This window comes from Periplaneta americana, chromosome 7 (genome assembly GCF_040183065.1).
Source record: "Periplaneta americana isolate PAMFEO1 chromosome 7, P.americana_PAMFEO1_priV1, whole genome shotgun sequence".
NCBI lineage: Eukaryota > Metazoa > Arthropoda > Insecta > Blattodea > Blattidae > Periplaneta > Periplaneta americana.
The window spans coordinates 24,795,675-24,821,845 of record NC_091123.1 but is presented as its reverse complement, the minus strand read 5'-3'; the positions used below and the strand labels follow the sequence as shown (position 1 = coordinate 24,821,845).

The following is a 26,171-nucleotide window of genomic DNA, read 5'->3' as shown; positions in this document are numbered from 1 at the left end:
ATAGCTTACTACTTTTGGCTCAAGTCCATACGAGTAATTGACTGTGACACACGAACAGACGAGAAGTCGAAAAGTTCTTCTTAGTCTCTCTCTTTTTTACTCATGACGTTCTGAAGATAATGATGGTAGATCACTGTGTATTGATGAAGCGTTTGCCTCATAACTCATAAACTTGTGAACTTTTTCATGTTCTCTCTCTTTTATTTTATTGCTGAAATTCATGTTTACAATATCATGCTCTTTAAACTACATTTCCTTAATAAATATTTTTTTTTATTTGCGTTACAAGGAAATACTGATATTTGACCACTTCTTAAAAATAATTTATTTTTTATCAGACAATCTATCAAAGGCAGAGAAGTGATTTTGCATCATACTGTAGATATGTCATGCATAAATACACACAAAAAAATTTGATCACAGAATGTTGGATACTTTTTGAGTTATGAGGGAAACGCTTCATCACTCACAGTGAATTTTGAATTTTGACAAAATAATATAAATATTTTTTAATCGTAAAAATATGTTTATGCTCGACCATGCCGAAATGTAGTAATTATACACCTGGTAGCAGCCCTTAAATGGACCTCATTAAAGTACACCTATTCATTAAAGTTCAGGTGTTCCACCAATCAGAAAACACCATTGTAGCAATATGAAAGCGCAAGTATCGATTATTCTCGGATATGCAATCGAAAGACAACTAGCGAAACGTCACGGAGGCTGGAAATCCAATACTGTCGCAGAAGGTTATGTTCTGTTACTATAATAATTAGCGTTAATTGTAAATAATATTCAAATAAATTCAATTTGTCATCTCGTTTTTCAATGTCTAAATCAATTTCAAAGTTATATCAAGATTAATGTTTATTTTACTCTCTAGATTATATCAAGGTCAATGACATTTCTTTCTCGGAGAAAATCAATACTTTCGCGTCTGCGCACATCTCACAATTTACGAGATATTGCACAAGGTCAGTTCCGCTCCCCAGTCAGATAAGAATATGAATATTTATGAATGATTTCAAGTTAGAAATATGGTCGAGCATAAAAAGTCGTATGAATCTTGCCTATAATGGTAATTAAGGCGCTCGTATGAAAATTATGAAACTCGTTTGCGCTCGTTTCGTAAACATACTCGCGTCTTAATTACTACCATTATAGGCTCGTTGCATAATGTACTATTTTAATCATAAAAATATGTTGAACATATAACAGAAGGACAGTGTTTTACACATACACATACATGAATATCTCCAAAATTTTACTCCTTTAAGCTGTACCTAATCCCTTAAGTAAATAAATAAAAGTTGATTTCATTTATTTACTTACCGCACGTGTCTTATAAGTTTAACTTACAAGGCCTACCAACAACATCGTTAAGGTTGTTAAAAACACGATCGGCCAGAAAATAAGTTAATGTATTAATAACGTTGTATTCCAGAGGATGGAGGCCGCAGACATCCTAGGCGCGCTGCAGGCTCGCATCGCCACGCTGCCAGGAGGTCGCGACACCGAGGGCCGCCCTCTGCTGCTGGTGGCAGTGCCTGCAGAGACTCAGCCCTGGAACAAGGACCACCTGGACCTGGTGTTAAGATACTTCCTGTCCATATTCAGGTACAGCTACATACTTCATATGGAATGCAATTTTGTAGAAAGGAGGTTCAAATGTGTGGCGGCATTACTCAGATTTTGACTAGAATGGTTAAATTCTATCCTTTTACGTTTTTCATTGTGCCAAATACAAAGAATTTTAGTTTCTCCCTCAAATTTGTAGTTATTTGATTCGAACAAATGTAACATTATAAAATTTCTTTGAAGAACGAAAAGTTTTATTTATTCATTCATTTATTTATTTATTTGTTTGTTTGTTTGTTTATTTATTTACTTACTTACTTATTTATTTATTCTGGTGTGGTTAAGGCCATCAGGCCTTCTCTTCCACAACACCAGGAATACAAATACAATAATAGAAATAAACAGAAAAAAAATACACTATATACAAAGTAAAGCTACACAAGAAATAAAGAGAGAGAGAAAAAAAAACACTGTAAACAAAGTAAAGCCACACAAAAATATACACAGGTTGCAGTCACACAAACTTTAAATGATTCATTAATTGTATCCTAACTAATTAACTAACATAAACAAGAAACTTGCAATTTTAATCTAGATTAAAAAAGAATTTGTTCATTTCATTTCATTTATTATATTCCATAGATCTTACATTAGTAATGAAGCATTAAGATGTGGAACAAGTCAAAATTTTACAAGATTACAATTACAATTTTTTACAATTTCAATTTTTTACAATTTTTTTTTTTTTTTGGCGAGATGTAGTGAGATGAGGTGAGGCCGAGGATTCGCCAACAGATTACTTGGCATTTGCCTTATGGTTGGGGAAAACTTCGGAAAAAAAACCCCAACCCGGTATTCAGACCAATCGGGAGTGAAGTGAAGTGAGGCCGAGGACTCGCCATAGACCGACCACCCGGCATCAGTCTCACGACTGGAGAAAACCTCGGAAGAAACCAATGAATTTTAGCAAACGGGGGATCCAACCAAGCTCGAGCGCAGCTTCGGATCAGCAGGCCAAATAACTACAAATTTAAAGGAAAAAACTAAAATTCTATCAATCATTTATTATCATAATACACTGCTCCCTTAAATTGACTGAGCATATTGGGAATTAAATCAATTGCTTTCCCAAAACACGCTATGAAATATTTCATATAAAACAATTATTATCTCGAAAAGAAAGCGAAAATGAGCAAAATTGAAGGGTTCAGAACCGTAGTGGGCCAAGCGTCATTTATTAAAAACGGAGAAAGCAAGGGTTAAAATTAAGTAAATACCATAGTTTAATGAAAACTGACATATTATTTAGTTTTAATGTGTAGCCTATATACTTTATAATACTAGCTATATGTTTCCATTGAATTATGATAATAACTTCATTTTAACCCTTGTTTTCTACTGTTTTAGTAAATAGCGCTTGGCCCACTATAGTTCTGAACTCTTCAATTGTATTTAACATTTCTCTTTGAAATATGTCAAGGTATAACTCCCCTGAAATTATGACATTTCTTACGATTCACCCTGTATTACTACTAGTATTAGCCTACTTCTATTACTACTATCACTACTACTACTACTACTACTACTACTACTACTATTACTACTACTACTACTACTACTACTACTACCATCGCTGCAGTAGGTACTCATTTAAAGTGTCTGAGTTTTTCTGAAGCAAGATATTTGGGGCAAAATTTATCCTTCTTCAATTTACAATCCTCCGCAAGATGCAGGCAACAACAGTCATATTCACACAACTTTTTCCTTTATTTTTAAAAGTATTTCTTCAAACTTACCTCCGGGCTGACAGGACCTCAATTTTTATTTCCTTCTGGCCATGGGGAATGTGGATCGTCCAACCCAGGCACTAGTAAGCGACCTTCGTATTATAAAAAATATTTAAAAAAGCAAATGCTCCGTCCTCTTACCGGATTTCGTGAAACTGTAGGTCAGAATCTGAGCATGAATACAAATGGACGCTTCTGGGCAGACTCGAATGTTATTCAGGTTGCTTGTGGCATTTTCAACATGGCATCGTCCCTGTTTTGTTTTTCCGATGTTGCTATGGCAGCGAGCCTGTTGTTTTTTCTTGTCGGATTACCGTAGTCTCACAGTTTCAAACCAAACAAAGTTGAAATATAACATTTAAAATTACAGAAAAGAGACAATCAGAATTGGGCCGTAATACACGTCCAATTGTCTCTTTCTTTCTCATTTTTTCTTATAATTATATCGTTACTTTTATTGAAATGTAACTACAGTTTTTTTTTTAATCTTTAGAAGGGAATCAGAAGTCCTAGCTCACTGTAACCAATCGATCTTTCATAAGCTACACGCAGCCGTCTGGGGAGAAAAAGAAAATGAAGTAGGAGATATAGCAGAAACGGTCGCTAGATTTAAGTTACCATCACTGTTGGTCGTCTGTATTGAATATTGTATAAGGTCGTACGTAGAAAGAAGAACGTGCGAGCATTCTGCAGTTCTGGTTATGACAAGTTGATTTGTTGATTCTTGTAATACGTACGAGTATGTTGTAATCGTGATTAGCTATAACAGAAGTTGATTTGTTGGTTGCTGTAGCTTACATTGTTGTAACACGTGCGAACATGTAATCCTGGTTATAACACAAATAGTTTTTTTTTTTATTCCTGTAACACGTGCGAATATTTTGTGATCCTGGTTATAACACCAGTCGATTTGTTAATTGTAACATGTGCGAGCATGCTGTAGTCGTGATTATAACAAGTTGGTTTGTTAATAATTGTTCTAACACGTGTGTGATGTTGTAACCCCGGTAATAACACAAGTACATTTATTGATTGTTGTAACACATGTGAATATAATTATAACACATTGGTTTTTTTAATTGCTGTAACGTGCAAGCACGCAATTATCCTGGGTAAAACAGAAGTCGGTTTTTTAATAATTGTTGTAACATGTGTGTTATTGTTGTAATCATGTTTATAACACAAGTAAATTTGTTTATTATTACAACATGAGCAATTGGGATTATAACAGAAGTTGATTGTTTTATTGTTGTAATGTGCAAGCATGGAATAATTCTTGGTATAACAGAACTCGGTTTATTGTTGTAACAGGTGTGAGATTGTTGTAATCTTGTTTATAACACAAGTAAATTTAGTGATTGTTGTTAACACGTGTGATTGTGATTATAACAGAAGTTGGTTTTTTTGTTGCTGTGATGTGCAAGCATGCAATAATCCTCGGTATAACAGAAGTCGGTTTTTTTAATAATCGTTGTAACAGGTGTGAGATTGCTGTAATCCTGGTTATAACACAAGTAGATTTGTTGATTGTTGTTAACACGTGTGATTGTGATTATAACAGAAGTTGGGTTTTTGATTGCTGTGACGTGCAAGCATGCAATAACAGAAGTCGGTTTTTTAATAATCGTTGTAACAGATGTGAGATTGTTGTAATCCTGTTTATAACACAAGTAAATTTGTTGATTGCTGTTAACACGTGTGATTATTTGTGATTATAGCAGAAGTTGGTTTTTTGATTGCTGTGTAATAATCCTGCAAGCATGCAATAATCCTGGGTGTAACAGAAGTCGGTTTTTTAAATAATTGTTGTAACAGGTATGAGATTGCTGTAATCCTGGTTATAATACAAGTAGATTTGTTGATTTTTTTAACGAGTGCGAGTATGTTGTAATCCTAGTTATGAAACAAGTCGATTTGTTGATTGTTGTGACAAATATGAGCTTGTTGTAATCCTGATTGTTGGTTTGTTGCTTCCGTAATATGTATGAGCGAGCATTTGTAATCATAACAGAGACACTTTGTTCGTTGTTGTAACTATTATGAGCATATTGCAGTTTTTGTAAAAAAAAAAAACAAAGTCGGTTCATTCGTTCATTGTTGTAACATTTGTGACCATGTTGCGGTCTTAATAGTAACCAAATCGGATTTTTTAAACGCATTTTGCAGTCCTGAGACCCGCCGCAATGGACTGAGCGTGGTGCTGGACGCGCAGCGCAGCGCCTGGCGTACGGCGCGTGCGTGTATCCGACAGGTGGGCGTCACCATGGGCTCCGACGCCGCCGCCATCATCGTGCTGCGCCCCGAAGCCTTCTGGGACAAGCAGCGAGTCGACAACTGCGCGCGGACGCAGAAAGAGGGCGAGGTGAGGCGTCTGCACTTTAACGCCATCTTTAATGTAGCTGCTGAAAGATCTCAGTTTCAATGAAATGTTTATTTTGATGTTGGTGGCATGTTTTCTCCCTTTTCCTTTTATGTCGTATTTTAAAAATATTAATCGAATTTTTTAATTCTGAAGAACTTCATTGCACGGTTTTGATCGGAGCCATTCAAAACAGCCAAACATGTTTTCGAGGAAGTATCGAATGATGGCTTTGACTTCGTATTCCTATTTTATTTCACATCCTGCAGTCCAGGCGTCGATTTCTTCATCGTTTTTTGGTTTCGATAGGAATTTTTAGAAACTTTACATAATTGACACGATGATTAAAAATGTGTAATTTTCTACCATTACTATTATTATTATTATTATTATTATTATTATTATTATTATTATTATTATTATTATTATTATTATTATTATTACACAACACAGAACTGCACGCATTGTATTCTTCACCTGACATAATTAGGAACATTAAATCCAGACGTTTGAGATGGGCAGGGCATGTAGCACGTATGGGAGAATCCAGAAATGCATATAGAGTGTTAGTTGGGAGGCCGGAGGGAAAAAGACCTTTAGGGAGGTCGAGACATAGATGGGAAGATAATATTAAAATGAATTTGAGGGAGGTGGGATATGATGATAGAGAATGGATTAATCTTGCTCAGGATAGGGATCAATGGCGGGCTTATGTGAGGGCGGCAATGAACCTCCGGGTTCCTTAAAAGCCAGTAAGTAAGTATTATTATTATTATTATTATTATTATTATTATTATTATTATTATTATTATTATTATTATTATTATGACGTTTTGTGGGAGTTTATTTATTCTGAATTTATTACTTAAGGGCCACTTGGCAGACTTCGCTTCAGATATTTTTTTAGGTTCTAAGGAATGCCAAACATTTTAAAAGTTTCTAACATATCTGAATTAGACGTCATGTTAGTCCAGGCAGGGGCACCAGTAAGTCTGCTTATAAACGATCTGTTTTTCTCGAATTCCAGAAGTAATTTACAGGTTTTTTTTTTTATTTAAGTCTTCAAGTTTATATGAACCCAAGCGTAACGGGGAGTCAGTGATATATATACAGATGGTGAGAGCATTTGAGTTTTTAACTATAGGGAGAGCTATAACTAGACATATGATTTCTTGGAGAGGCAAACACCTTTTGAGCGAAGTCCTATGATCTCGTCTGAAACCACACATCAAGCCTAAATTATTAACAGTGCGCGCTGATTTTTTTTTTTGTGAAGACAAACCATTCGCGTGGAAAATCTGCCCATTTACTTTGTGGGAAAATTACGGAAACGCTTCAGTACCTATAACCAATTCCCACCATGCTTCGTAATTGTTTTAAAAATAAATACTCGTATAGTGTTATTTTTATCGGGAATTTTTGCGTGTATTAGTGGTTTACTTAAGACAAAAACGTTACTCTCTTCTTCGGCGATGTTATTCACATTTCTTCTCTCTTTAAAATCCTCGTATATCATATTATTTTCTGACGTATTTCCTTTATCCTCTGTGGACTAATTTATTATTATTATTATTATTATTATTATTATTATTATTATTATTATACTGCCATATATTGTGGGTCCCTATCACCACGGCATGGCGCGTCCTCAGGTTGCGGATCGAGACGGCCTCCAGATATGGAGGGTAGCTGCGAATATATTGAATAAGCAGTCGCGGACAGCCGATGAGGGGTGGTCCTCCAGCTTGGGGGTTGGGCGAAGGGCTAACAACCCTTCACTGTAAAAAACAGCTTGTTACGAACCCTTCAAGTAAGCCTCGGAATGGGAACATTAAATCCAGACGTTTGAGATGGGCAGGACATGTAGCACGTATGGGCGAATCCAGAAATGCATATAGAGTGTTAGTTGGAAGGCCGGAGGGAAAAAGACCTTTAGGGAGACCGAGACGTAGATGGGAAGATAATATTAAAATGGATTTGAGGGATATGATGATAGAGAATGGATTAATTTTGCTCAGGATAGGGACCAATGGCGGGCTTATGTGAGGGCGGCAATGAACCTCCGGGTTCCTTAAAAGCCAGTAAGTAAGTAAGTAAATAAGTAAGTATTATTCTGCCAATACACAGTTTTGGGTTGTTTCCCGTCTGTGAACTACAAATGGAATTGGTCCGTCCAACGTCGGTGAGGTCTGCCTAATCTCTTCGTCCTCGTGGATTATTATTATTATTATTATTATTATTATTATTATTATTATTATTATTAATCTGCCCTTTGTCTTAAGAATGCATGCTGTTTCCACAAGAACTGTTTTCTGCATATCTACTATTCTTTATTGTCCTGGTTGATCTGTGTGTGTGTTTGGAGTCCTCTAGATTGGTTCTCGGAACATCGATTACTCTTAGTATGACTATTGTATTTAGTTTCTACATTCTTAGAATTTGTATACTACAGCCTTATATTTATTTATCTTTTAGCCTTTTTTCGTGATCACGTTTCTGTCTTCAGGCACGACTGCATTGGTAATTGTACACATATTGCTTTCTTTGTTTCTTTTTCTAATGATTATATCCATTTTGTTTGCTGTTATTCTTCTAACAACGATCGGTTGCCCGATCCATAAGAAGGTCTAATCTCTATGTTAGCCAGATGTCCATGGTTCACATTCATAAGCAGTAGTTTTCCTACTCAAATCCTAGAAGTTTTATAACTTGATTTGTGGACATATTTGCAATTTCAGGTCATATATCCTTAATGTGTTCATGTTTTATGAAAAAACTTTCTGTTTTTGATCTAGTTTTTGGTGAGTAATGTTTCATGTCTTTCTAACATATTTTTCTGTTATTTAATTTATTACTCATATATATATATATATATATATATATATATATATATATATATATATATATATATATACAGAATTTACCGCCACTTACGGGGCTTATTTTCGAAGACATTCATTCTGGGCAAGAAAGCCATATAAACATTTGTCATAATCTCAGTATTTTCAGAGTTACACTAATTTGAAGTTGTTTGTAAAATATCATTATTTTTTATTTGTAAGAGTAAAAGAATATTATAGATAAAAATGAACTATTCAGGAGTATCATTTCTCTAATTAGATAGTATTTTAAGCTAAAAATGTGTTGTGAATTCCATAGTTGATTCGTACAGATATTTTTTTTCGATTTTTAACTACAAAATTATATTTTTCTTACGCATTTGTCACAACAGTTGTTACAAATCACGTCACTCTTGTAAATTCTTCAAGACTGTACATTAGGATGCATAATTAAACTCTAAAGAATCAAGTTTCTAAAGTCGTATGATTTGCAACAATTTTTGTGATAAGCGTGTAAGAATGTTCTAATGTTTAGTTAAAAATTGAAAAACAAAATCTGTACAAAGCAATTAACACATTTTAGTTTCAGAAAACTAGTTAATTAAAGAAATGATACTTCTGAATTGTTCATTCTCTATTTGTAATATTCTTTTACCCTTAAAACTAAAAAAAAAAAAAAAAAACAAGTATTTTACTAACAACTTCAAATTAGAGAACTCTGAAAATATTGAGATTAGGACAAATGTTTATATAACATTTTTTTGCTCAGAATATCTTCGGAAATAATTGGCGGTAAATCCTCGTGAATCACCCTGTATATATGTATATATAGACACACATTTTGAGACATTTAAAACTACCGTCTCCTATGCTACAGAGTAAGTCGAAAGTCAGAAACCATAGGTTATTCACTTCAGTTTGTATTGTCTATATAATATATTCAATATGGTGACCCTCTTCAGCAAGACAGATGTTCAGACGACGCTTCCAATTCTTCAGGACACCGAGGACTGTGGCAGGTAATATTTGCGTGGCACATTCCATTATCCTCCCTAGCAGATGATGTAGGTCACGAATCTTGGTAGAATAAAAAATTTCCTTCAGGTGGCCCGTAGGTAGTATATCGTTGGAGTGAAGTGAGGGGACCTTGCGGGCCACTCAATGGGGCCTCGCCCACCTATCCACGTCACCGGAAATTGGTCATTATATAGACAATACAAATTGAAATTAATAACGCTATGGTTCCTGAGATTTCAATCGACGAACTGTTTTCGCTAGATTTAAGGCTACATAAGAGCTCATTATAACCTATCGAGAGTTGGCACACAACAACAATGACTATGATCATGAAACTTCTACTGAAGTTACGTCATGAATAATGCCAACACTAGAAACAGAAATATATCACATAACATTATTCATTTCGGAAAAATATATATATTCTGGAAAATTTTTATACCGAGTATGTATTAATAAACAATTGTAGCAATTTAAACAGAGCCATCGGCGTAGTTCTATCGGCTAAGGCGCTTGCCTACCGATGCGGAGTTGCGTTCGGGAGCGGGTTCGATTCCCGCTTGGGTTGATTACCTGTTGGGTTTTTTCCGAGGTTTTCCCCAACCGTAAGGCAAATGTCAAGTAATCTATGGTGGATCCTCAGCCTCATCTCGCCAAATACCATCTCGCTATCACCAATCCCGTCGACGCTAAATAACCTCGTAGTTGATATAGCGTCCTTAAATAACCAAGGAAAAAAATTAAACAGTAGGCCTGTGCTTTCCAAAGTTTTATTCTGTTTCTGGAGTTTGCATTAATCATTTCATGTCTTCAAAGAAAATAAATTTTAGGTTAGGTCTCATGAATCATAAACTGTATGTCAAACTAATGAATTTCATGTTGTCAGACAAAATTCACAATTATAAATAGATAAATTATCATTATTATTATTATTATTATTATTATTATTATTATTATTATTTCCGTACATAGCGTTTTAATTTTGGTGATATCTGGTAACAGTTGGCAACATTGAAAAGACTGTTACATTAGCTTTTAGAACCCCACGGCAGACGTGGCCATTTTCAAAACTCTTTCGGATATTTATTAATAACGAAGTATGTGAATTTGCATGGTAGTGGACTATATTGCACTGATGTATGCACTTCCTGTTGCAGCCTGTGTACATCCCGGTTTGCAGGATACACAAGTATGTGGAGGCGTCGCAGCTGCCGGAGGAACTGGGCGGCACCTGGTCCTACAACCACAACCAGTGGATTCAGAACCGCATTGTACGTGAGTTACTGGTCATTGCTTCGGACAGGTCAGTGCTGCCCCGGGAACATCGAAAAAAAAAAAGTGTGGCTTCTCATTATCCCAGCATAAGAGAGAAATTTTATCATACAGCAAACAATTTTAAATTGTGATATTTTTACGAAAACATACCTGGCCATGATTTAAATCGAAATCTGTTATTGATAGTAATATAGTTATTTGTTTAGTAATCTATCCAATGCTCTAATGTGTGATATATAGGGTGTACCAAAGGCGTTCCAACAAACTTTGAAAGGCGGTTCTACACACAAATAATAAGTTTTAAATAAGGACATATGCTGTACATATAAATTCTCCCACACACTTTAAAAGGTGGTTCTACATAAAAATAATGAAAAAAAAAGTTTCAATTACATAAATTTACAAAACATAAGCATTTCTGAGTTACAGTTCTTTTGATAAACATGCGTATGTCAAGTAGCAAGTTTCTGAGCAGCAGAGATTATGGGGTAACGGTTCATTTCCTGTACAATATTCGCCCCCATCTTGATCTTGTTATTTTTAGAAAATGGATGGGTTGTGGTGGACCCGTTTTGTGGTTTCACTTAATTCATTAGACTTCTTGTGGGAATACGTGAAGTGTTTAGTTTATTCTCCCCAGTGAATAAATTGAAGCGTTTGTAACAAACCATTTTTGAAGCTATAAAGTCATTCGTCAAATTCCTGGGTATTGAAGTGCAACGACGGTCATTGCAGAACTGTTCCCAGGCCTTTATTGAGATGAGTGGCGTGCATTTCGAATATCTGTTCTGAAACATGCCAGACAAGTAAGCGTGTTCATCAAAACGACTTGTCTCAGAAACACTTAGGATTTTTATATTTATGCATTGAACGTTTTTATTATTTTGCAAACCTTGTCAAAGGAAATACACGTGCTGCATATCATGTTATGTGTATAAAATGGAGCATTACTTTTAAGTAATGAGATTACTCGTACATATATAGAAATATCACCAGAAGTTAATCGGAACATTTTATGAACACTCTGTATATTAATATTTCTGAACGGTAACCTCGCTGGTTCTTTGATCGTCAGAGCTGTTGGTATGTTCTAGTCATTTGCTCAACATAAAATTTGGAAGCATTTAAATTTCTAGTATATTTGTACAAAAATGTTTTGCAAATTAATCGTGCTTAGTTAAAGTCATACTCAGTTATCAACCGGCATCAAAGAAAGCGGTTTCTTTGTATCTACTATTGATTTTGATTATATTCAGCGCTCTTTGACGTTGTTCGCTGCAATGTGCAACTGTCTATAATGGGATAGACTTTTTAAAATTCACTGCACCAATCGGGTGCAACTCGTCATCAGTAGTAACCATTATTTTGACATTTTATCATTCAGTCCTGGTGGATTAAAAAGTTAACCGCTTGTGAACCAAATGAGAGTCACAACTAGATACCCGTACAAATTTATATTGATTTATTTATTGATAAAAACAGTCGTGGTATCACAGATACATAGACAAAATCAAAAGAAAAACAAGATAAACAAGCAAATTAAAATACTATATTAACACTAGTTTCCATAAATTCATTTATATCATAAAAAGGATTTTTGATAAGACAGTCACGAATAACACACCTAAATCTATTAAAATTAACAATATGTGTACTATAAGCAAGTTTATTAAACATAGACAATGCAATTGATGTAAACCATTGTTTAGACTTGGTTAATCTAACCCTAGGTGTCACAAGGTGGTAATTTTGTCTTGTACAATAATGATGAATCTCGCTATGTGGAAAATAACTGTTTAAATTTGACTAAATTTTAATTAAAGAATGGAAAATATACAAATTCACAACAGTTAAAATTCTTTCAGAAATAAACAAAGGTCTGCAGTGAGTATCAAAATCAGAATCAATCAAAATGCGTATTGCCTTTTTTTGCAAAAGAAGTACTTGATCAATTTTCTGACAATTTCCTCACAAATGAATACCGTAAGTAATAATACTATTAAAAAAAGCAAAATACGAGGTTTTAAGAAATTCTTTAGGTACAAGGTTCCTTAATAAATAGATTACTCTTGGCAATCCAATACACAGGTCACTAATATGACCTTCCCATGTCAACTTAAAGTCAAGAACAATACCCAAGAGTTTAACCTGTTGAAGGGTTTCTACGCAACGAAAATAAAATACTCTACATTAAAATAGGTAAGGACGACAAAAAATTTGGCAAATTTCAGGTAGTCGGCGAAATATCAATTTAACTAGCTAAACAGGGGACAAATGTAATCGAGTTGGCAACATTGCAATTGGTCCAAAAGTTAGAACGAACAGGGGCTGCCCGCTTTAGGGTCTTAAGTGCCCTCTTCGGGCTGCGATGTTATATATTCGTAGATAGATAGATAGATAGATAGATAGATAGATAGATAGATAGATAGATAGATAGATAGATAGATAGATAGATAGATAGATAGATAGATAGATAGATAGATAGATAGATAGATAGATAGATAGATAGATAGATAGGTAGTTAGGTAGGTAGGTAGGTAGGTAGGTAGGTAGGTAGGTAGGTAGGTAGGTAGGTAGGTAGGTAGGTAGGTAGGTAGGTAGGTAGATAGATAGATAGGTAGATAGATAGATAGATAGATAGATAGATAGATAGATAGATAGATAGATAGATAGATAGATAGATAGATAGATAGATAGATAGATAGATAGATAGATAGATAGATAGATAGATAGATAGATAGATAGATAGATAGATAGATAGATAGATAGATAGATAGATAGATAGATAGATAGATAGATAGATAGATAGATAGATAGATAGATAGATAGATAGATAGATAGATAGATAGATAGATAGATAGATAGATAGATAGATAGATAGATAGATAGATAGATAGATAGATAGATAGATAGATAGATAGATAGATAGATAGATAGATAGATAGATAGATAGATAGATAGATAGATAGATAGATAGATAGATAGATAGATAGATAGATAGATAGATAGATAGATAGATAGATAGATAGATAGATAGATAGATAGATAGATAGATAGATAGATAGATAGATAGATAGATAGATAGATAGATAGATAGATAGATAGATAGATAGATAGATAGATAGATAGATAGATAGATAGATAGATAGATAGATAGATAGATAGATAGATAGATAGATAGATAGATAGATAGATAGATAGATAGATAGATAGATAGATAGATAGATAGATAGATAGATAGATAGATAGATAGATAGATAGATAGATAGATAGATAGATAGATAGATAGATAGATAGATAGATAGATAGATAGATAGATAGATAGATAGATAGATAGATAGATAGATAGATAGATAGATAGATAGATAGATAGATAGATAGATAGATAGATAGATAGATAGATAGATAGATAGATAGATAGATAGATAGATAGATAGATAGATAGATAGATAGATAGATAGATAGATAGATAGATAGATAGATAGATAGATAGATAGATAGATAGATAGATAGATAGATAGATAGATAGATAGATAGATAGATAGATAGATAGATAGATAGATAGATAGATAGATAGATAGATAGATAGATAGATAGATAGATAGATAGATAGATAGATAGATAGATAGATAGATAGATAGATAGATAGATAGATAGATAGATAGATAGATAGATAGATAGATAGATAGATAGATAGATAGATAGATAGATAGATAGATAGATAGATAGATAGATAGATAGATAGATAGATAGATAGATAGATAGATAGATAGATAGATAGATAGATAGATAGATAGATAGATAGATAGATAGATAGATAGATAGATAGATAGATAGATAGATAGATAGATAGATAGATAGATAGATAGATAGATAGATAGATAGATAGATAGATAGATAGATAGATAGATAGATAGATAGATAGATAGATAGATAGATAGATAGATAGATAGATAGATAGATAGATAGATAGATAGATAGATAGATAGATAGATAGATAGATAGATAGATAGATAGATAGATAGATAGATAGATAGATAGATAGATAGATAGATAGATAGATAGATAGATAGATAGATAGATAGATAGATAGATAGATAGATAGATAGATAGATAGATAAGTGCATTTATTGATGCATATTAAATTATACAAACTCATTGTATACAAGATCCTTCGCACGAGCTCGTACGGCCATTCGTGCTGTAGCTATGCACAGTTTGAGTCTTCAAAACGAAAATAATACCTACTAATAATAAAATAGTGAAACAATAGTTATTATTATTACTACCGTTATCATTGATTACCACTATTATAATTAATCTAACTTTATACCAAATTTCACAAAAATAATACAAATAAAATAAAAGGGAGATATGAAAAACACACACGCACAGTGACACACACACACACATATACAGTATAAACAATTCAATTTCTTGTTGAAGCTGCACCAAATAATCCAAATAATAAATATAAAGGTAATACAGTATATAAATAAAAACATACACACGCAATAAAATACAAAAGACACAGTAAATACAAAAAAAAAAAAAAAAAGAACATCCCCTAATTATATCATTCGCTCAATGTTAATAATACTCATTGCAACACTAATAAATCTTTCCCTTATCCATCGGCTCCCTCCCCCTCGGCCAATTCCCCCCTCAACTGACGAACCTTAGTCATAAATTTTCCCACACTGTCATAGGATTTAACGTTATTTAATACAGCGTATGTCGCCAAGTGCCCCCTGCTAGATGTAATGAAGGACTCTGGCAGGAATCGTTTCCTCAGAGCTTCTGTGGCTTCACACTCCGACAAAATGTGATGTGATGTCTCGCCTCTACCGCAAAGAGGACATATTCGTAGATTGTGTCACAACGAGCCGCACAACTGGGAGGTTCGAGAGGCTTTGTTTGGGGGGGGGGGGGGTTGGTCTGTTGTTCATCTTCCTTCTCTTCCTTTGAGGACTCTGCCGGTTCCGACGTCCAGCGCTGCCATCACCTCCGCTGTCAGGTGGTCGTGTCTGTCTGTGTATTTGTGAGTGTAGGTTGCGTCATCGTCTTGTCGATTAATGTTGGAAGACCCTGTTTAGGGCCTAATGGGATTTGGTGGTCGTGGTTGGGGTCTGTGTTGGATGTATTGTTGGTATAGGTTGGATATTGTGATTGTCGGGTTTACGGGTGGCGGTGGTACGAAGAAATGTTGGGAGTAAGGTCTATGGATGGCTTTGTGGACATGTTGGATATTTTTACTACTTGCCATCTCGTTTTCCTCACACAGCTGGTGCATTATGAGCGTGAACAATAAGGAGCAACGAACGCTGTTTCAGCACGTGGAGGCGTTCGCGAAAGACGCGGAGGCAGCTGTGTCAGACCTGGAGAAGCTGAGGCAGAGGCTGTCGCGGTTCAGGGCCGGCGTGCGAGTCAGCAGCGTGGAGGAGGCGCTCAGCTGCAACAGGGACATGTTCGACTCCACCAAGGACCTGGCGCACAAGGTCCTGCAGGCAGGTTTGTGAACACTTCACACGATACTTTACTTGATCCTGTTTTTATATGTATAAAGGCTGCCCCCTGCGGTGCCTGAGTGGGCAGACCTTCAGCTTGTCACGCAGGCAGTACAGATTCGAGTCCCGGTTAGGCATGGGATTTTTCATTCGTTTGCTTTGTAATCGTGAGCTCTTGCAATGTTAAAGTGATAATAGACGCGTATGATACACTTTGAGTGAATCATAGTGGAAAATTTGTTGTGAGCTGCGAGTAATTTCGGAATATCACGTCATATAAAGAGAAAATATACAGGATGTACCGTAAGTATTGTCATCAATTTCAGGGGATTATTCTTTGATATATTTCCAACAAAAAAGTTCCATACAATTTTGCTCCTTCTTGCTTCCTTTTAGAGAAAAACATTGTTTTATATGAAATATTTCACAGTGTGTTTTGGGAAATCCACTGATTTAACTCCAAATATGCTCAGTCATTTTAAGAGACCAGTGTATTATATTAATCTAGAATGTATAAAACAGTTATATTAGCGGTTGTTCTTTATGGTTGTGAAATTGGACTCTCACTTTGAGAGAGAAACAGAGATTAAGGATGTGTGAGAATAAGGTTCTTAGGAAAATATTTGGGGCTAAGAGGGATGAAGTTACAGGAGAATGGAGAAAGTTACACAACGCAGAACTGCACGCATTGTATTCTTCACCTGACATAATTAGAAACATAAAATCCAGACGTTTGAGATGGGCAGGGCATGTAGCACGTATGGGCGAACCCAGAAATGCATATAGAGTGTTAGTTGGGAGACCGGAGGGAAAAAGACCTTTGGGGAGGCCGAGACCTAGATGGGAGGATAATATTCAAATTAATTTCAGGGAAGTGGGATATGATGATAAAGACTGGATTAATCTTGCTCAGGATAGGGACCGATGGCGGGCTTATGTGAGGGCGGCAATGAACCTCCGGGTTCCTTAAAAGCCAATAAGTAAGTAAGTTTATTATGAAAATAAATGATTCAAAGAATTTTAATTTTGTCCTTTAAATGTGCAGAAATTTGATATGAACAAAAGTAACATTTTAACATTCCTTTTCAGGACGAAAAGTTACATTTTATCGGATTAAATTTCTGCACTTTTAAAGAACGAAACTAAAATTCTTTCAATTATTTATTATTATATTACACTGCTCTTTTAAGTTGACTGAGCACATTGGGAATTAAATCAATGGCGTTCCTAAAATACAGTAAGAAATGTTTCATATAAAACAATTTTTACCTCGAAAAGGAAGCAAAACAAGCAAAAATTTGTATTAAACTTTTTTGTTTGAAATATCTCAAAGAATAACCCCGTGAAATTAATGGCATTACTTACGGTACATTCTGTATATGACATGTTCTTCTTTAATTACTTCTCTTATCACAGATCCATACTCTCAATTTGTAAACCGAAACAAAACTAAAACATTGAAATCAACACAAATGCAGTTTCATTTCCGACACTAACAGAGGGTAAACAGATGCTTAGTATAGGTTATAGGCCTGCTTATAGGTTTGAAATGTATTATTTTTTTGTAATAATTATATAGAGAGTGATGGAGGATTAAGAACTGATTCGATATGACGTGAACACAAATTGATGAAATAAATAAACAAATCAATAAATAAGTAAATAAATAAGTACGTAAATAAATAAATAAGTAAATAAGTAAGTAATAAGCAAGTAAATAAATAAGTAAGTAAATAAATAAGTAAATGAATAAGTAAGTAAACAAATAAATAAGTAAGTAATAGAATAACTCTTCTCGGGTTATCAGCCAGGTGATTTGGAGATTTGGAAGCAAACACCAGGAAAGCTTCAAGTCATACAAGTAAGTAATAAGCAAGTAAATAAATAATTAAATAAATAAGTAAGTAAATAAATAAGTAAGTAAAAAGCAAGTAAATAAATAAGTAAATAAATAAGTAAGTAAATAAATAAGTAAGTAAATAAGTAAGTAAATAAATAAGTAAATAAGTAAGTAATAAGCAAGTAAATAAATATGTAAATAAATAAGTAAATGAATAAGTAAATAAATAAGTAAATAAGTAAGTAAATAAATAAGTAAGTAAATAAGTAAGTAAATAAGTAAGTAAATAAGTAAGTAATAAGCAAGTAAATAAATATGTAAATAAATAAGTAAATAAATAAGTAAATAAGTAAGTAAATAAATAAGTAAGTAAATAAGTAAGTAAATAAGTAAGTAAATAAATAATAAATAAATAACAAACATTCCCCAAACGAAGTGATATATCCCACGTGACGTTGTATTCCTGATACAGTGCAGATTTTTTTTTTTTGTCCAATAGTAGGACCCATAACTTGTCATTCGCCACGACTCTATGACTCTGGGATGCCACAGGGAGACCGGAAGATCCGTAGAAAATCCCTAAGTTTCCTGGACCTCGGGATTGCCCAACACAAGTTATAAATTCAGGATGAAAAGGGATTTGAACCCGGGTACCCTGTTTTATAAGTTCAACGCGCTAGCACTGAGCGAACACAACTAAAATATTATCAATTTTTGCTAATAAATTAGTTCTCTGTTTTGTATTGAAAGCAGGACAAAGTCAAATTTTATTATTCTCGCAGTGGAAACGTCTGTCTCGTTAGTTCTCCACCTCGCCGGGTTCCCAACCTGTTCCACCGTTATTGACTCTTGAGGCTGAGTTTCCGTAGATATGTGGAAAGCGAACACAGAACAGGTTCTACTGCCACAGGCGACCACGTCCGCCAACGTACTAAGATAATTGACGCTCTGTGGGGATCAAATAAACAAAGACTTGAAGTGGTCTACAGAAATGTGAGAGGCTGACTTATAATCGTTCCCTGGAGCTGCACGTAAACTACCTCTGTGATTAAGGCATTGACTTAGGTATTACATACTAATATAAATCTGCGTGTCTTCCCGAGAGTTAGAGAGAAAATTATTCCTAAAATAGTCTTCCTCGGTTGGTTACCACGTTTGAGGTTCGTCGGTTCAAACACAGCCGAAGGTGATGGATTTTTTTAATATGGCAATAATCCTTAGCTTCTTTTGGAGAGAAAGTAAAACGAGAAATTCTATATTCTAGGATATCCTCCATGGGCATGTGGGTACTGTAATTTCGGTTGGATTCGAGAGTCACGTATTCGAACCCGGCTGAGAGCGATGGATTTTAAGGGAAGACTCCACTGAAAATCATGAAAATGTTTCCAGATTTTTTTTTTAGCTATTTCACTTATTCAGAATTTATATTTTCATACCTCAAATGGATTCAGCTCAATTCTGATTACAAATACTCGTATGTTTACACTTTTTAAATTAAGGCTGGAAGGGGGCGTGGAATTTAAAGAGCTGTCAAAATTGTTTTTCATCGAAGAATTCATTTTTAAAATTTCTGATTACAAATCTAGTAACTTTTTGTTGGCTCCCTGAAGTTACTAGATGAATGTAGCGGAGGCGAATATTAATTTACATAAATATTCATTATATTTTCAAATCTATTTTTCTGTGTTCATTTTTGTTGATTCAACACCAACTTTCTTATGCCAAATATTAATCAATCTGGATGAAATTTTTACTCCAAGTACAGTATTTATGAGGTAACTGCATGTTTCTATGCATTTATTTTGTGAGAAATTCTGCTAGTTTATTTTATTAATATTTTTCTTAATGCTGCTAGTTTATTTTATTAATAAGAAAAATATTAATAAAATAAACTAGCAGCATTTCTCACAAAATAAATGCATAGAAACATGCAGCTACCTCATAAATACTTGCAGTAAAAAGTTCATCCAGATTGATTAATATTTGGCATAAGAAAGTTGGTGTTGAATCAACAAAAATGAACACAGAAAAATAGATTTGAAAATAGAATGAATATTTATGTAAATTAATATTCTCCTCCGCTACATTCATCTAGTAACTTCAGGGAGCCAACAAAGAGTTACTAGATTTTTAATCAGAAATTTTAAAAAAGAATTCTTCGATGAAAAACAATTTTGACAGCTCTTTAAATTCCACGCCCCCTTCCAGCCTTAATTTAAAAAGTGTAAACATACGAGTATTTGTAATCAGAATTGAGCTGAATCCATTTGGGGTATGAAAATATAAATTCTGAATAAGTAAAATAGCTAAAAAAAATTTGGAAAAATTTTCATGATTTTCAGTGGAGTCTTTCCTTAAAGGACGATAATATCTTTAGTGTGAGTTCCTCCAGGACGGAAGTTCAGATGATAAAACGCTTTCTCGCTGATATACCATTGAAACAGATGTTTAATTCAATATGAACCCGATTGAATCGTGAACTTAAATCAATGTTGTATGTAATTGTCAAATTTTTATTTTTAAAACTTTTCGGCTGCCTTACCCATAAATTGAAGAGAATGATTCATTTAATTCATTCATATAACTGATGTTCTGCCCAAGGGTTGGTCCTGCACTGCAAACCCATCAATCTCCAATCTTCTCTCTTTTCCGCCATCCTCTTAGTCTCCGTATATGATACATACTATATCTTAATATTGCCTATTAGCGGACATCTTCTTTTGCCCCGAACTTTTTCCCGTTCATCATTCCTTCCACTGCATCCTTCAATAGACAATTTCGTCTTAGCTAGTAACACAGAGTTCCCGCGCCGTGGCGTCGCGGTCTAAGACATCCCGCCCAGGACCCGCGTCACGGAATGCGCGCTGGTTCGAGTCCTCATGAGGGAAGAAATTTTCTCATGAAATTTCGGCCAGTGTATGGGACCGGTACCCACCCATCATCGTGATACACTTGGGGAACTACGATAGGTAGCGAAATCCGGTTGCGAATATCAGCTATAACGGCTGGGGGGATCATCTTGCTAACCACCTGATACCTCCATTCTGGTTGGATGATCGTCCACCTCTGCTTCGGTATGTGGGCGTGAGGCCAGCAGCCGGCTGATCGGTCTAGGCCCTTCATGGGCTGTAGCGCCACGGATTATTATTAATAACACAGACAATTCCTTTTGACGTATGACCGATATAAGAGGTAACAGGATGTAAACGATGATGTAACGATTTAACGTTTACAGGATGATCCATTCCGACGCCATGACTTTGTGACTAATAACACGATTGAAATAAATGGGGTCTTGTTGGATCGAGTAGACTACTAAGATGTGTTCCACACCTGTGGAGTAACGGTCAGGGTGTCTGGCCGTGAAACCAGGTTGACCGGGTTCGATTCCCGGTTGGGGAAAGTTACCTGGTTGAGGTTTTTTCCGGGGTTTTCCCTCAACCAAATATGAGCAAATGCTGGGTAACTTTCGGTGCTGGACCCCGGACTCATTTCACCGGCATTATCATCTTCATTACTATCAGACGCTAAATAACCTAAGATGTCGTAAAATAACCTACTAAAAATACTACTAAGATGTGAGTATTAACTTCATGTGGGTCCGCGACAACTGTCGGCCAGTCTGGGAATGCGCGAAAATTTCCGGGCAATAGGCCTATATATGGTACCAAACAAGAGATCTCATCTATATCCGTAGACTTGAGACTGGCGTATTCACGTAAAACTCACCGTGCCACACTCCACATAAAGAACTTCATTAGTCCCTCCCTCAGTTCTTTTTCCAGAAGTCCGCAGAAGATGCTTCTTGTTTGTTAAAGCTTCCTTGGCCATTGCTATTCTCCTTTTGACTTCCTGGCAGCAGCTCATGTTACTGCTTATAGTACACGCCAAGTATTTGAAGCTGTTCACTTGATCCACTGCCTCATTTAGAATTCGCACGTTTATCTTCTTTACTTTTCTTCCTATGACCATGGTCTTCGTCTTATTTGTATATATATTCATCCCATACTGCTCACAGATGCCATTTAGCTCCAGTAGCATATTCCTTAGTATCATTTCCTCTTCTGCTAACAACGCCATATCATCAGCAAATATTATGCAATTTTTTTTTAGACCAGCCTCATGGTCTAGTGGTCAGAGCTTTTGGCTATAGTTCATGAGGTCCCGGGTTCGATTCCCGGTTAGAGCACAGGAATTTTTCCTTAGAGGGGATTATTCCTGTGTTCGTCCATGTTCTGGAATTTAGGTTAAGTTTAGATTTAAGACCTCTCCTGGCACCACATTATCATAATCATCCTATCACATCATCGGGGTAATGTAACTCCGCCTTCCAGGCGCCCCAACCTCAGAAGTGGGTTACAACTAAGCCACGGCCAGGAGAGAAGACCAGAAATGTCGAAAAGACAACCTGGTGGCATTGGATAAAAAAAAATATATATTCTTTTATTATTCTTCCTTCTACTCACCCCTCCCATGTTCTGAAAATAGTTCTTCATTAATACTCCAAGTAGATGAAGTCAGAAGAGAATAAAATTTTGTGGAAAAGAAGAAAACGCTATTTTTTTACTCTCTTCTTCGCTGAAACCCGGGACATTTATGTGTCCCGCAAATTATTTTCGGAACACTGGGCCCCAGATCTCGATTCTGTTAGGCCTACTGTCTCGGAAAATCAGGGACGTATGACAACCCTAGGTTGAGAAGCAGTTAAATGAAGCTTCGGTTGTCATGTTGCAGGCAAAGAGTTGCTGCAGCAGATGGGAGCGGCGGCGGAGGCACAGGACGTCCAGGACACCCGAGCACGCGTGGAGCGCCTTCTGGAAATCATGCACGGGAAGGAGGAACTGCTGGAGGAAGCGTGGCTGGAGCTGGAGAAGAGCTTCGTGGACGCCAAAGAGATCAGCAGCCTGGAACAGGGCGTGACTCGCGTCACCAACTGGATTCTGGGGCCTGCCGAGATGATGCTCAATGGACAACAGGAGGTCGGCTTCGACGTCATATCCGCCGAGGAACTGCGCCAGGAACACGAGACCCTCGAGCTTCAGTGCAGGGTCAGTGGGTACATCCACCGTGTAGGATAATCAAAAGTTTTGAGTCTGAATTTGGAACTTCAAAGCCATGTTTTGCAAACGAATGTTGCAGTTCCCAGAAAAATTAGAAAATTACTTATCATACCCGCCAACCGCTAAGTGCTCATTTAATGTCTTAAATTTTGTATCAGAATATGATCATTTAATAATAGTACATTATACAGCGAGCCTATAATGATAGTAATTAAGACGCGAGGATGTTTATGAAACGAGCGCAAGCGAGTTAGACTATCGATACTTTAACACAGCACACTAGAGCGCTCTACCGGATGCAATAGAGAACCTCAGATATTCTATTACCTTTCGTAACGAAGTAATGACGAAACTATGACGTAGCTGTGTTAACAGTTAAACTGTTATACACGACGTATGTAGTGATTATTAGTAAGGAATTTACACACAACTTATAAACGAGCTACTCTTTGCATAAGTATAAGACAGTTAAACGTCTGTATATAGAGTTTTTATTAGTAAGACTGTACATTTATTAATGTCACTTTATCGCGGAAAGGAAAAAAAAAAGTAATGGCTATACAAATAACGAAATACTAGAAAATAGTTACTCCTCGATAAAAGAAAATATATGATAATAATGAAATTTCATACGTACGTGAATTGTACATTATCGAAGAATTTGTAAAAATTCTACAATTTCGTCAAGTGGATTGTCAGTGTTTTGAAGCATTTTACAGTACTTGTTACGGTAGCTTTTGTCTCCTGTTTCTGTTGACCTGTTTTCTGTGCCGTAGGAGACGTACGGGCACTACGCGGAGCTGCTGCACAAAATCGACTCCCTGCCCCGCTGCCACATCGCGCTGCCAGAGGACCTCAAGTCGCAGCGGGACTTCATGGACTTCGTGTGCCGCAGCTTCGCCACTCGCCTCGAGCGCCGCCGCAATGTTCTCATCACCTCGCTGAGATTCTTCCGACTCGTCTCCGAGGTAACACGCTCATCCCCCATTACTAAGGGCAGCCTACAGGAAATACAGTATGCCGCAAAACAAACAACATTTGTGCGAGATCGTGCGTATTTGCTTGTTTTCCGCACAGAACCAATACGCGGTAAGTGTCAAATACCACATTCACTATTCCCAACGTAACATACATAACAATTTCCCTCTTCTTACCGCTTAAGCGCGACATTCATTTTACTGCTTTAGGCTTTTAACATATTATTTTTAGAGACGTTTAACATAGTAATAATTATAAATTGGAAACTTACCACTGCAATTTCACCTAAATTGCAATGTTAATTATTGTTTTTAAATAATTGCAAAAATTAAGTAAAGTCTACTGCTCCACGAAACTTATTGCATTCCTGATACAAGTAACATTAAGGAAGCCGTAAAAAAATCAACAAGATTCCAGATGCCGATGTTATTACTGCAATATGTTATATAAATAATATTGTTAAAATATTAAAATGAAAAATAAATCATTACATTAACCTTACCGTTTGTTTTAAGTTCTCATTTATAGACTGGGGGAAAAAAAGACAGACGTATATCACGGCCTGCTGAAGTATAGTAAACACAGAAAACATTTTATAGCAACAATGTTGAAGATAGATATTTTGGTATTCCAAAGTTGCCGTCATTAAACAGAAACCAAGATGGAGATTTCATTGCAACTAATTAGAAATTCCTCTTTCAGGTATGTAATAAACGATCTTCGCACAAAATAATGTACGATGCACGAGCGGTATGTTTGCTTTCATGTTCTCGGAAATTAAAAAAGCTCAACTACGTTTCGCTTTTTTAATCTTTTCCTCGAACATGAAAACGTCAACATACCGCTCTTGTAACGCATATTACTATAACCACTTCCCTGATTAACCCGAGTTAACTCGGGTTGCTAACTTGTGTCAAAATTTATTAACCCGAGTTAACTCCTTTGAGTCTCATTTTCGCTGCTAAGGATTATATCCCGAATATATACGTTTCAATTCTTTCATTAACCTTTTCCTCACTAGATGGCTACAAGAAGTTAGTGATATTGCTATATCTGGTGGTGTTTTTTGTACTCCTTCCTTGCGAGTGGAATTCTACGCTCATATGGCATTCACACACAGTACGAGTAATGAGTAGATGCTAGTTAGTTTTGGCGGCTTCTGTTTGTGTTTAGTGTTTTTTGTGCTGTTTTGTGTAAAGATGGATCAAGTTAGTGATTCCGAAACTTCTGATCAGTAATATATTCCTGTAGAAGATTAGGAAATGAAACATCGGTATCAGAAGACGAAGTTATAGACCAACAAACAAATTCAGATCAGTTGATGTCGCGTCTTTTCGACAGTGGTTTGAATAGAAGACATCTGGCACCATTTCTTCTGCACCTCCGAGGTCCCCATTCCCTGAAATTTCAATATTGTTTCTGATAACGATAATTCTCAATTTTTTAATTATTCTTTAATAATGACCTCATCAACATTATATTCGAGGAGACGATTCGGCATGCTAATAAGTGTTCACAGAATGCTGAAAATAATTCGTGGCGGCCTGCTACAGACTCTGAAATACAGTACGTGTACGTTTGGGCCTAGTGATACTGCAGAACATTATTCACAAACCTGAAGAACAGATGTACTGGTACAAATATTCAATGACTGCTACACCATTCTTCCCAAAATGCTCTCGTATAGGAGAGCAGATACTACTGTCCGGAATGCAATGTGCCACTGTGCGTAATGCCCTGCTTTCGAGTCTATCACACGACAAGCAACATTAAAGCCTTGATAACAGCACTGGTATTGTACCTCATAAATTAATCCATAAAAAAAACATAAGTTGGTAAATAGTTCAGGAGAAAATCAAAGTGGGACAACTACCAGAGCTGGAATCAAGGTGCACGATTAAGGTATGAATGTATGTATGTATGTATTTAT

At 35.7% G+C, this 26,171-nt stretch overlaps 1 protein-coding gene across 13 annotated transcripts in view; it reads left to right on the top strand.

The window, feature by feature from the left end:
- The window catches only part of sls (sallimus), a 959,631-nt gene that overhangs the window by 45,528 nt on the left and 887,932 nt on the right, over positions 1–26,171 (top strand). For all 13 annotated transcript variants that reach the window (XM_069830434.1, XM_069830438.1, XM_069830435.1 and 10 more), the window contains exons 2-7: positions 1,445–1,617; positions 5,532–5,727; positions 10,739–10,852; positions 16,190–16,367; positions 22,938–23,251; positions 24,040–24,231. In XM_069830434.1, the coding sequence (XP_069686535.1) occupies positions 1,448–1,617; positions 5,532–5,727; positions 10,739–10,852; positions 16,190–16,367; positions 22,938–23,251; positions 24,040–24,231 (1,164 nt within the window). In that variant the 5' untranslated portion in view covers positions 1,445–1,447. The remainder of the gene's footprint in view (positions 1–1,444; positions 1,618–5,531; positions 5,728–10,738; positions 10,853–16,189; positions 16,368–22,937; positions 23,252–24,039; positions 24,232–26,171) is intronic.